The 12818-nt window shown below is 37.9% G+C and overlaps 1 protein-coding gene and 1 long non-coding RNA gene across 3 annotated transcripts; both read left to right on the top strand.

Annotated features, from left to right (window-relative positions):
• The first annotated feature begins 2215 nt into the window (after positions 1-2215).
• Positions 2216-5879, top strand: LOC103441809 (uncharacterized). Its single transcript, XR_530302.3, has 3 exons — positions 2216-2445; positions 4234-4419; positions 5538-5879. It is a non-coding gene; the product is annotated as an uncharacterized lncRNA (long non-coding RNA).
• A 2058-nt stretch (positions 5880-7937) lies between these two features.
• Positions 7938-11821, top strand: LOC103441810 (vacuolar protein sorting-associated protein 60.1-like). 2 transcript variants are annotated; one of them, XM_029107300.2, is made up of 8 exons: positions 7938-8180; positions 8272-8413; positions 8839-8990; positions 9798-9891; positions 10598-10669; positions 10764-10875; positions 11117-11277; positions 11567-11821. In XM_029107300.2, exons 2-8 carry the CDS (start codon positions 8345-8347, stop codon positions 11618-11620), a joined length of 714 nt encoding a protein of 237 aa, XP_028963133.2. In that variant the 5' UTR covers positions 7938-8180; positions 8272-8344; the 3' UTR covers positions 11621-11821. The 2 variants fall into 2 exon arrangements, with proteins under 2 accessions (XP_028963133.2, XP_008378742.3); XM_008380520.4 differs by having other exon boundaries at positions 7995-8195.
• Positions 11822-12818: the final 997 nt, after the last annotated feature.

Here is a 12818-nt window from a genome sequence, read left to right as displayed (position 1 = left end):
TCGAACCCCTTCCCGCTTTGTTGAGTATCTTTCACTTAAACTAGTTTGATAGCAAGTTTTTTCTTGCTAATACCGTTATGAGTAACATATTTATAAAAACCTGGATCATAATTGTTTAATAGGTTATCAATTCCCATATTTCATCCCAATCCCAACTTTTCTTTAAGACTTTAACCATAGCCTCTTCGTTCCCAATTCCCATCTTTCATCATCCTCTTCTCTCTCTCTCTCTCTTCAATCACTCTCTTAAACTTTGTCTCTCATTCCCAGGGACGACCATTCTCAGTCTTAATCTCTCACACCTCACCGTCAACTTCTTCTTGCCGTTTGGAGTCTCAATCTATCACACCTCACCGTGAAACTCTTTGAATCTCAAATGTTCCGTCCATTATTTTATATAGTTTTAGAGGTTTGGTTTGAATGTTTGCTATCTGTGGTTTAGGGTTTTGATTGATGAAGGTTATGATAATTAGGTTGGTTGTGTGCGTTAATGACCCCTTTTTTAACAGGTGAATTAATCGAAGAGATCTCTACTAGACCTAAAGCCTATGAAGAAGAAGAAGAAGAAGAACCTTTTTTAACAGGTGAACCAATCAAAGAGATCTTTACTAGACCTAAAGCCTAAGAAGAAGAAGAAGAAGAACGGTAGAGCATGATACCTTTTAATGATTGCAATTCAATGGTTCACTATCAACATTACTGATATGAGCCCTAACTAAACCACTTTTTACTAAGTATTAGATTTTATCACAAAATGTCTCGATAATATTAGAGATGAAATCCTTCATATCTTAATTATACATTTTTTTGTTACATGCCGATGTGGAATCCTATTTTCCAACACATACCAAATCTAAATGTGAGTGACTATAAATTTCTTAACAAGAAAATTGAAACATTTTAGTTTTCTTTGGAGAAGTATTTAGTTATGTCTAATAATATAAAAATATGTGTACATTTTTTTGTCTACACCGTATTACCAGCACGAAACATCACTGTAGTGTTGTACCTGTACTCTTTCCTGCCCTAACTTTCTCACTCTCTCTTAATCAAATAATTCTCAGTAAAAGTTTGAACTGAAAGTAAATTTTGATATAAATAGACTAGAACAAAGACTAGTAAGTAGTCAACAAATTATTACTCTTGTTGTTAGTTTCTGTGAAAGAATAAAAAAAGGTGGATGTAAAAAAACGAAAAACAAATATAAATGCATCCAGAAAGATACTAATTTATAACTATTTCTCACATTTACACCATCAATCCAAGAACAAAAAAGACCCCTTTTTTAACAGGTGAATTAATCGAAGAGATCTCTACTAGACCTAAAAGTAGAAGAAGAAGAACAACAACAACAAAAACAAAAATAAAAAAAATTGAACCAGGCTGAAACCGAACAAAAAAAAATTGAACCAAATTGAACAGAAGTTTTGGTTCGATTTCAATTTTGGCAAAAAACCGAACCGTTTTAAACCCAACCCAACCCTATGTGCTAGTGTAAAAAATATATCATAGATAAACATATAGGTGTTCAAATATGAACAAGTTCGAAAAAAAAAAAAAAACATGTTCATTCCCGTTCAGTCCCATGCGTAAACATTGTACCAAACAACAAACAGAACAAGAGTAAGTTAGTCATTTAATCTTTTGGTTCCGTTCCGTCTTGCGCGTACCAAATGCAAAACGGAACAACCGTCCAGTTCCGTCATGTGCGTACCAAACATAACAAGGAACATCTGTTCCGTTCCATCCCGTCTGCGTACCAAACGGTACCTAAATGACCAATGGTAATAGATTTTTAGTTGAGGTAGCATTGCTCCAATTTGATTAAAATTGAGGGACCATTGCTACAATTTACTCTTAATAAAACTTTATTTGTCAACCAAAATATAGTAACAAGATAATTTTGTCTTCTACCACAAAACAAAATCATGGACAGTAAAGTAAATTCACACAAACTAAATTTTACAGTTTTTTTTCAAAGTCTCATCCAAAGGTGATCCTAACATCCTTTAATTTTGAAAAATAAAATATAAAAATAAAACTGCTCTCTCTAATCCACATTTATTTTTTCTCCCTCATTTTAAAATAAAAATAAAATTTATTTTCACATACAAAGTGTGGGTTATATGCTAATTAATTTATAAAAAAAAAAAAAAAAAAAAACGTGTTTTCTTTCCTGGAATTCAATTTAATGGTAAAATTGGAATATTTGGTGAAAAGGACGGTTGGGGTTGGAGAACGGCATTGCGGGGGCAAAGTAGAATTTTCCCACAAAACTAATCCAAGGTCTGTTGTCTAGAGGGACCCTCCCTACACACTGCATCTCGCCGTCTTCAGTCAGCTGCCCTCCGCCCCTCTATCTCCATCTTGCGACTGAGTTCCCTCCTCTCAATCTCCATCGCCACCGCTACCGCAACCACAGTATCATCTGCTCCGTCTTACTTGGTAATCAAATACTGTAATTTTCATTCCTATTGTATTTATGGATTTCGTTTGATTATTAAATTTTGTTCTCTGTAAAGGGAAAAGAATAAACTGAATAGTTTTCAATTATTAATTTTGAAAACAGGCAAAGCAATATATATCTTTTTGTGATGATTACTAATATTAATCGGATTCAATATGCTTTAGCGTTAAAATTTACTGGTATGATTTGGGTCTAAAATGATATTGTATCTGGTTCATTTGCTTTTTGTTCTTGTTTTCGGTTTCGGTTTGTATGCTTTTGGTTAATTGTTTGTTTGGTTTCTTAATTCGAATTTACGGATTCATTTTTAAGGTGTTATGGGTTGATGATTATTGTACATTTGTGTAATTGTTTGTTTGTGGCCTAAATTGGTAAAAAATTGAAGAACATAAAACAATGGGCTCAGGGCCCCAACCGATCAAATCGGCCAAGTGAAGTTGATCACTTTGCCGATAGGTTTGGTTCGGTTAGGTTATTAGTTTGCTGCCTAAGTCAAACCAGAACAGATCATGTTTAAACATTGGTTCAGGTGCGTGGTTTGGGACTCGTACCAAACTAATTCACACCTTGCCCAGACTAGTTTCTGGGATGTTGCTTGTTTTGGTTGATTGATGTCCAGCATCTCCCTCTTCTAAAATCCAACTGTAAGATATGGATTGTTCGCTGACGCTATCTTTCTCTCTCTTTACCGTGTGGATAATAAAGAACAGAACATAACCTACTTAATTGAAAATACCAAACTGTTTCAGTTGGCGGCAGTGAGAAACAAATGAATGAGCAGTCATCCTTATGGTGATTGTGTTACCAGTTTAGTTATATTCAAGTGCTTTTATAGTGTCGTATTGAAGTTTACAATTTTACGGTTTAATAAAAAGGTCGTACCCAGTGCACAAGGCTCCCGCTTTACGCAGGGTCTGGGAGAGGTGAATGTCGGCTAGCCTTACCCCCATTTATGGAGAGGCTGCTCCCAAGTCTCGAACCCGAGACCTACCGCTCATGGGCGAAGGCACTTGCCATCGCACCAAGTGCAACATGCCTTAAGAGGTCCTGGACATAAATCATTATTCATAGACATCGCCCTTATGTCCTCTTCCATATAACATTGGCAAATGTGATTGTATTTCTAAGTCCTTGAGTTTTTTCGTGCAAACTAACATCCAACAAAAATGATATCTGAATCATATCGTGAGACTTGGGCATCTGCAACTCTATAGCCAGCTCTTCTTCAATTAAAATAGAAAAAAATTTGGTGTGCATTTGATTATTAAGGTTTCTCAGTTAACCCATCATTGCCATAGTAGCAGCGAAATGTTCTGGATACCTAGCTAAATAGAAATCAACCTTCTTTCGATTTTGTGAACTGGTGAGATGATCCTTTCAGCAGAGAACAACGTACTGTTTGAGATTGGATTGTAAGTTTGACCATTAATTACAGTTACATAGAACATTGGACAGAATGCTAAAAATAAAAAAACAAACTGGAAACAATGCTTGAAATTAGTAAGTTATAATGTTAGATAATAAATGTACTCATGTTATATTCTCATTCTTCAAAGGCTGGAACCTTTTAAAGATTTGATGGGATTCTGTAGTTGCCCCCTTATTATCTGGTCCCTTGATTGAATATGGTTTTGCTTTTATTATATGGTCCTAGAAAGTGGGAATCTGTAGGCTCCAGAAAATATCATGTTTTATCTTTGTTTTATATTTACTTTTATTGTGTGTTTCTTTGGACGTTTGTGTTGAGTGTATGCATTTGGTTGAAGAAAGTGTTACAGACTCTCAGCTAAGCAGAGGAATGGCATTGATGAGGGGAGAGCCACTAGTGGCAAAACTGGCAGCCTTGGCTAAGTATGTGGTCTTTCCTGGAGCCATGGCCGCAGCTGTCATCTATTCCCCTCCTGGTTACGCTCTCAAGAACGATCCTAAATCCACCAAATAAGACTAGCTCGGTCAGTACCATTTTCTCTGCAAGAGTCAGGTGTTTTTAATTTCTCTTGTTATGACTCTGATTTTATACCTCCATTGTGATTTGGATGATTTTGCAAGTTAGTGCTTTTTTGGCTTTACCTTTCACAACCTTCAATCATTTGTGTTGAGATATTACCCACATATATGCTTCATTATATATCTTTAAGGGCCTCCGGATGTGCTCAAGGTATTATAGGTTACGTGTTTTGTATGCATTGGATAAAAGAGAAACTGACCACTTTTAACACCCTCTGATGATGGGCATTTGATGTTGCTTTGGGACTCTCTTTATGTTTTCCTTGAGAATGGTGGTTATTGATATCAGAGGTGTACTTTGCCTCAACAAAAGCACAGGAAGAACCGAATTGGATGATGTTGTAGACTAAGAAGACAATGAAAACAGTGAATGAATGATGTGCTTAATCACTTGGGAAAATGACTCTGCGTCACTGGCAGGGCAGGTGAATAACTTGCAAAACGCTGATTGAATAGAAATACAACAAGAAAGCCTGGGGTCAGCTGTATGAATCATATAGAACACCACTGCTTTCAGCGCCAAGTCTTCCATTAGCTCCAAGTACTATATGTCTTTTCTTAAAGTCTCTGTTCAAGTATTCCTAGATCTTTGTCTATCTCTTTTGCCTTGAGCCTCTGTCTCATAATCACATTTTTTAACCGGAGCATCTGTTAGTCTTCGTTTCACATGTCCGAATTTTCTACTCAAAAGAGAACCTAAATAGGATTTATTGCTTCAATTTAAGATTGAATTACATTATCTTTCACAGACGTTTTTTGTTACAAGAGAGAATAGTACCGATCCAAGATTCCTAACTAACAAAACAGCCACTCACTAACTATGCTGCTGTTTTGGACAGAAACTAACTATGCTGCCGGCTGCTGAGGCGGCTTTATTTGCATAAGCAATCGGCATGTGACAATATTCATTTAAAGTTCTAAACAACCAAGACAACTATACTTGTACTTCTGCCAACATTAGTGGCACTTCTCCTTTAACGTTCTTTTTATTGCTTGTGGACATTGATACAATTCAGAAACTAAATGCCATACTGTTACTAATTGTGAATTTCCTTTTGTACAGGGGCCTACTGCATGGAAGGTGATGCTAGAAGGACCATAACTAAATACGTCTCTCCCTTTGTTCAAATTTGGTATGTAATAATCTGGGCTAAATAGTTGCTCAATCTGAGGGGTGTTTCCTGCTTCCTTTGAAGAACTTAGACCGCAAACTGTTTGGATGTACTTTCTCAATGTGGTTTCCCCGTTTGGAACGTACTTTCTACAAAAAACGCTTTGGATTACAATGATTTTTAGATAACAGCAGAGTGTAGAAGTGCTGCAAGCGATGATAGGCTCTCTGTGGACTCTGTTACTTGTCAGTGTTACTCTTAATTTGAATTCAAATGGTTACAGTTGTCTTTTACTTTTTTATTAGCGGGGAAATGGGATATGAACTTGGGACGCTGAAAGAGAAATACCACTAAACCAGTATCGAGTTGGCAATATTGTGGTTTTGTTTGAATCCGAATGCTTGGCTTATAATTGTGTGCGCTGAGTATAATGGGATACTGTTAGGGACACAGATTCTCTTCGGTTCTCACTGTTCGGAGTCTAAAGAATTGCTGACCCTAAAAACTACCAAGACTATGTGGCGCGCAAGCCGAGTAATTAATAAGCTAATTATGTCATTTGATTGTATGTGGGTGTGCCAACTCGTCGGCCGAGCTCGACCGGGAAGTAAAATGTGTTGATGTTGCGTTGGGTGCGCTGCTGACTTCTGAATCTTACGACTGCGGTTGAGGAAGGAACACGTCTTGGCCTTTGGATTCTAGAGCCTGAAGGCAAGGCTACTAGTTCTGCGAAGTTCACAAATCGTTGGCGCCGGATTCGGCCATAGTGACTATATTCGTAAGAGTATAAGCACGCTGAATCGACACCAGAGTATAGGGGCACAAATACTCAAAACGGATATATGTCTTGATGGTAAACGTGGTTCGGCTGTCAGAATGCCGAACTCTAAAGCCTACTTGTGAGTATCCATTCATAAAACAACTCAGCGTTTAATGTGCCGAGCCCTGGTAAACTGTGACGCCTCACTTCGCCGAGAAGGCTAATGAGATGATCTCTGCCAATAAGGATTCGAAAATCCTTCTCGACCGAGACTTAGATAGATAACCAGTTGGCTTCGACGCAGTGCTGTTTATCCAAACTGAAGGTGCTTCGCGGTCGGTTGATTCTACGACAACAGTGTTGTTTATCCAAACTGAAGATGTTCGCCGGTTGCCTTCACAGTGTTGTTTATCCAAACTGAAGATGTGTTGGAGAAAAAGAAACTAAAAATCTCAAAGTTATTGAGAAGTTTAGCGTAGAGCGAGGGTTTGCGCAGGACGATTTGTGTGTTGAATTGAAGGAGATTTGAATGTTGTCCTCTGCACTGTATTTATAACTCACCAGCAGCCTTGAGATTGTCTTCGTAAGTCGCAAAATAATAGGAATATTATCTTTCAGATATGCATGATCCCCTGTGACCTTGACAACTTCATAGAAACCAATTGAAACTCAAATTCATAGAATTAAGGCTGATCTGTGGCATCTATCTGTGGCATTGGTTTAAGCAAGATGAAACCTATCCCATCACCCATCCAAAAGCCTATCCATGGCAGACTTATCCCATCATAATTCCATTAAATCACGTTTACCAATTGAATCCCTGAGACCGTGCATGCATGATGACTCCCTCACCAACTTAAAACTCTAAATTCTAATTGATGAAATAATCCACATATTCCAAGAAAAGTCACATGCAATAACCCCATCCATAAATTTCAAGTCAATTTGAATTGTACCACCTACTTCCATATTAGAAATAGGACACGTATGGGATTGCATGCACAAGAGGCTTGATACGATGAGCCCATTCGAGCTAAAAGATGGATCAGATCATCTTTTCTCAAAACAACCGACTGGATATATCAAATATTAGATTTAAATATCCTAGTTAATATTAAGAAATAATATCATGATGAAAATCATCATACTATTTCTCTATAATAACTAAAAGTCATTCCAACCACTTGTCATCCAACGGTCTAATATCCGCTTATTCAACGGCCTCGATTGCTCGAATCGATGGTGTAATTTTGGGTCTAAACAGGAATAGGTAATCCAGAGCGCTCAAATTGAATTTGACGGTCTCTATTCGCTCATTTTGCTAGCTCACTTTACACAAACCAAAGGCTCATATCTCTCTCTCTTAAACAGTATAGATTGACTAATTCTTAAGCTTCCGACTGAAAGGTTTTTTGCCTTTTTACAATTTACACATTAGCACATAACATTATTTTGGACAGAAAAGAGATGGAATTCAGAGTGTAAAGTGACGATATTTTTATTCGAAGCAACAAATGAAATAAAGTTTGAGTTTGATGAGGCGTTACGAAAATAAGCTTAATAAAAGGTTAGATGAGAGGATTGACACAACAAAGTGGGTTGAATATTTGGGTTTGATAGAATTGGGCTGATTTCGGGGTGACCCGACCCGTTTGTTTTCCGCAAAGACGTTGCAAGGAAATAATGGAAAGCTAGCATGCTACCGCGAAAGATCCTCACTTTTCCAGCATCGAGAGAGATGAAATCCCAAAATTAATTAGTTTTTTAGGGCGGAGATTGCAGCAATTCAACTCAAAGTCTCTTCTCCCTTCGTCTTCCTCGGTTTTCCCAGAAAGTTGCCATTTTCTTGGTAAGTTTAATCTGGATCTCTCTCACGTACTCTCTCTTCTAATCACTCTGTCCGCGTTGGCGTTGTTTGTGTTCAGTTGAAGTGCTTTTGGTGGAATCCGTCGTCGTCGGTTCAGAGGCGGGCAACAAGTAAAGTAAGGGAAGGGAGAGATGAAGAGGGTCTTTGGTGTCAAGAAAGACAAAGAGCCCCCTCCTTCTGTTGGCGATGCCTCCGATAGGGTTTGTTTCCCCTCTCTTTCTCCTGATTGATTGTTGGGTTGGGTATCACATAATTTAATTAGGGTTGGGATTATCAGCGTTTTCTATTTGTAATTATTTCGGGATTGGGGATTGGGGATTTCAATTTATTGCTTTAATATGTAAAAATTGGGGATTGGGGATTATCAGCGTTTTAATTAGGTCTGATTAAACCAAAACGAATAATAGTAAAAATTGGGTAGTTGTAGAATCGATGGTTTTTACTCTAATCAAGAGCTTGAAGGTTTAGTCAAATCGCTTTCACCAGCTTTAGAATCGATAGTTCTTGTCACCAAACGCCATGCTTGGTTTCTGAGAAACTATTGTTTCAATATTTAGCTTTTGTAGTTTCGTTTTGTATTCTTTCTGCCACAACTGTTGAGGAAGTAGACATTATTTTGTAACAGATCAATAAAAGAGGCGAAACAGTCGATGAAAAGATCAAAAAGCTTGATATGGAACTGAATAGATACAAAGAGCAAATCAAGAAGACAAGGCCCGGTCCTGCACAAGAAGCTGTTAAGTCTCGAGCCATGAGGGTTCTCAAGCAGAAAAGAATGTAGGTTCCCTGCCCCTTCCATGTTACGGGTTTATTGCTCCCCTCCGTGGTTTATCTCATATTTATTGCATGTCAATCGTTCTTCTTCATTCATATGAAATTTGCGAGGATTTTGAGATTGGTTTATTTTGACTTTGGGAAAAGCTAGGGAGTGACAATGATTAAACATTTCTATGACTTAAGAACGGTTGGGACTTGGGAGTGAACTTTAAGCTGTTAATTGAAGACAATTATTGAAAAAAAAAAAAAAGAAGTTAAAAAACATGATGAGCAACTTACGGGTGCGCAATAGTGCTAGAAGAATGTCAAATAGAATACAAAGTAAGCATGCATGAGTCTGTACACACACTCAGTTTTCCTGGAGTGTCCTGCAGCTAGAAATCTGGCATAAGTTTACGGCATCTTTGCATGGTCTAGCCTCAATGAGAAAAAGAAATCTGTCAAATACAAACAATTATAGCATCATTGGTTCATTATGTCCTGTAGGTTAGGTTACAGTCTGCATGTGAGGACATTTCTGCCTAGTGCATGCCTTTTTTCAATATTAGTAGGCCATAATGGTAGATTTGCAAAAACATTGCGCTAAATAGTTTTTTTTTTTTTTTAATTTAAAATTTTAAAATTTTTCACTATTGATGATATCATTTTAAATTTTTTACTGAATGATGAGATTGTTCTCTTTGGAATTTAGAATTATTGAGGTATCTGTTGCAACTTGTAAGGAATGGGGTGAATATACTACGTGAATCAATTTGCATTATCCTTTTTTCTTTGATGATTTGTGTAATTCATTGAGCTTCTGGACAGGTATGAAGGACAACGGGACATGCTGTATAATCAGACATTTAACCTTGATCAAGTTTCCTTTGCTTCAGAGGGTATAAAAGATGCTCAGCAAACGGTAATGTCTTGTTCTGTTAAGTTCTGTGATTAACACAATGTTTATTCATGTGTTGGATTGTTTTGATTTTCAAACATGAGGATACGAGAATAGTTAACGACATAGCTCAACAAATGACATTGTGTGATGAACTGCTTTCATTGTATTGGTGAAGCCCTTTAGCATTAAAGGCTTTTTTTGGGGGGGGGGGGGGGGTAGGGTACCCAGTCAGTTGTGATTATGACATGTATTTAGATGGATTAGATGCCTTCTTTCCTCTCAACAAGAAGTACCTTAAAAAAGAGAAGAAGAAGAAGAAGAGATAGGTAGGATGCCCAAATTAAAGGGTTAATTATTGATTTACATGCTGGAGTCACTCTATTCTACATCAAATTTGGTTGCAATGGGGATATACTAAATTCACCTTAAAATTATTGGTTTTCCTTGGTAGCGCCCCAAGGGGCATGGTTCAAGGCTGTTGAGGCGGAGCTTTTTCTGTCCCCTGATTGGAACCTGCTGCCTACCTCATGAGAGGTAGGAGATGGACCATTTGTGTCTGGGGAGGGTTTTTTTTTAGCTTATAACTATGTGATTGGTATAAAGTCTGGATTCCGTTATATTCATTCCTGGTATCCGTTTAGGTTTCAAATTGTAGATGCAATGGAGGCATATTTTCTGCCGTAAGAATACTTTCGTTTGGAATATAACATTGATATGTTTTACACAGATGACAGCTCTGAAGTCTGCAAACAAGGAGCTCAAGGGAATGATGAAAACCGTGAAGATTCAAGATATTGATGTCAGTAGTCTCTTTCTGTTTTTGTTCTCTTGCTTCCATACTAGCTACGTTTGAAAGCATATCTTTCTAACATGTGAATGCTCGATTGTTGTAGAATTTGCAAGATGAAATGATGGACCTGATGGATGTGAGCAATGAAATTCAAGAGACCCTTGGCAGAAGCTATAGTGTTCCTGATGACATTGATGAGGAAGATCTTATGGGTGGTAAGCTTAGAAATCATTTGAGTTCCCAACTATTGAAGGAAATACTGGCTTCAGAATTTCATACATGTTCGAAATCTTTCTGATCGATTTTGGACAACCAATCTTTAGACTATAGGCTAGGGGAGGCCTTGTTCATCTTGTGCGCTGTTTAGTGCTAAGATCTATTTTGGTCACATTCAAAGCATCAGCATATATGATTCTGTTTCCAATTGTCTTACCGTATTCTCAATTTGGCGTGCAGAGCTGGATGCTCTAGAAGCAGACATGGGTACGGAAACTGAAGCTGATGGGGTTCCCTCCTATCTCCAACCTGATGCTGAACCGGACTTGGATGCGGAGCTCCGCTTGCCTTCAGCACCCACAGGACAGGCAACAGCTCCGGCTGGGAGATCCAATGCCCAGGTATATGTGCCTTGATTTTGTTTGCTGGATTGGATGCTTACTTTGTGGTTAGAATGCCAAACGATCAGTCAAACTCTGAACTTTGTTTTTTACTTCATAACCTTGATGAACAAAAGAGGTAAGTCTTTGGCCTTGGCTGCCAATGATTCTGCATTGACATGGGTGGCGGTATCGGTAGTTGCACTTGCATGTTATAAAGTTTCTTTTACAGTACTCACTGGATTGGCAGCATGCTCCACATCATTGTTTTCCGCTGTGCTAATTCTTGTTTAAAATCCAATGCTGGCAGGCTGAGGACGAATTGGGTTTACCAGCTGTCCCTCGGGCAACACTTCGCGGTTAGGGTTTCGTTGGCTCTATCATTTGCGCATGTGGGACGGGAGCTGGATGAAGAAGTAACAACGCTGTTATCAACATATTGTGCAGAAGTGAATATTCATTCATCTAGTGTTCAAATTCACGTATATTGTGGTTGGCTATTATACATGAACAATTTGGTTTTCAACTTTTCATAATAAATACGATTGAGATTTATGACGATTAACGAAGATAATCACACAAAAGTGTACTTGTCTTTGATTATATTCCTTCTAAATGGCAGCGAAACAAGTACATTTCAGATCAATGGTTGTCGCGTCAATTTAGGCTCCAATCGGTTTGGTTCTGAACTAGACCGGACTGAGCCACCAGAACTGGTGCCATAAATTCTCCGGCTGGTGCCATAAATTCTCCGGCGGCCACTGTCGTTATGGCTGAAATCTTTTTTCGATCACTGGCAAATTTCATGGCACTATTCGATAGGGACTTAAGGTACCGTTTGGTACGTGGGATGGGACGGAACGGAGTGGGACGAGACGTTCCGTTTCACGTTTGGTGCGCCTAAAACGGGTGGAACGCACTAATCCACGGGATGAGTTTTGGGTGAATTTTCATTCCACCTCATCTGTTGGAACGACTTGTTCCACATCCGTAGAACACAAAAATATAACTTTCCGTCTCCTTCTTCCTCCTTGTTTCCATCCGAGGGCATCTTTGCTCCCTCTTCATTCCGTCCCGTCCCATTCTGTTCCGTCCCGTCTGCATACCAAACGAAGGGAACGAATGTGCAACTTTTTCATCCTCAATAGTAGTATAACATTACGGTTGGATGAAGAAATTTAAGATTACTAAGAAATTTAAAATGACGGGATTTTATTTTCTAGAATTTGTGAATTTTCTTATTTGGTTAACCTAACACTCTGTTTGGATGAAGAAATATAAGATTATCAAAGAATTTTAAAATGACGGATATTAATTTTCCATCATCAAAAGTAGTATAACATTATGGTTGGATGAAGAAATTTAAGATTACTAAGAAATTTTAAAATGATGGGATTTTATTTTCTAGAATTTGTGAATTTTATTGTTTGGTTAACCTAACACTGTTTGAATGAAGAAATTTAAGATTACTAAGAAATTTTAAAATGACGGGATTTTATTTTCTAGAATTTGTGAATTTTCTTATTTGGTTAACCTAACACTCTGTTTGAATGAAGAAATTT

The sequence above is a fragment of the Malus domestica genome, chromosome 08 (genome assembly GCF_042453785.1).
Source record: "Malus domestica chromosome 08, GDT2T_hap1".
Lineage (NCBI taxonomy): Eukaryota > Viridiplantae > Streptophyta > Magnoliopsida > Rosales > Rosaceae > Malus > Malus domestica.
Note: the sequence above shows the minus strand (reverse complement) of the source record. Positions and strands in the feature narration are given on the sequence as shown.

Bases quoted from the DNA above. Each gene is read 5' to 3' on its own strand.
- LOC103441810 (XM_029107300.2), top strand. From the start codon at position 8,345: ATGAAGAGGGTCTTTGGTGTCAAGAAAGACAAAGAGCCCCCTCCTTCT. The intron at 8,991-9,797 runs GTAGGTTCCCTG...GCTTCTGGACAG, and splicing joins GTTCTCAAGCAGAAAAGAAT to GTATGAAGGACAACGGGACA. The intron at 10,670-10,763 runs GTCAGTAGTCTC...CGATTGTTGTAG, and splicing joins TGAAGATTCAAGATATTGAT to AATTTGCAAGATGAAATGAT.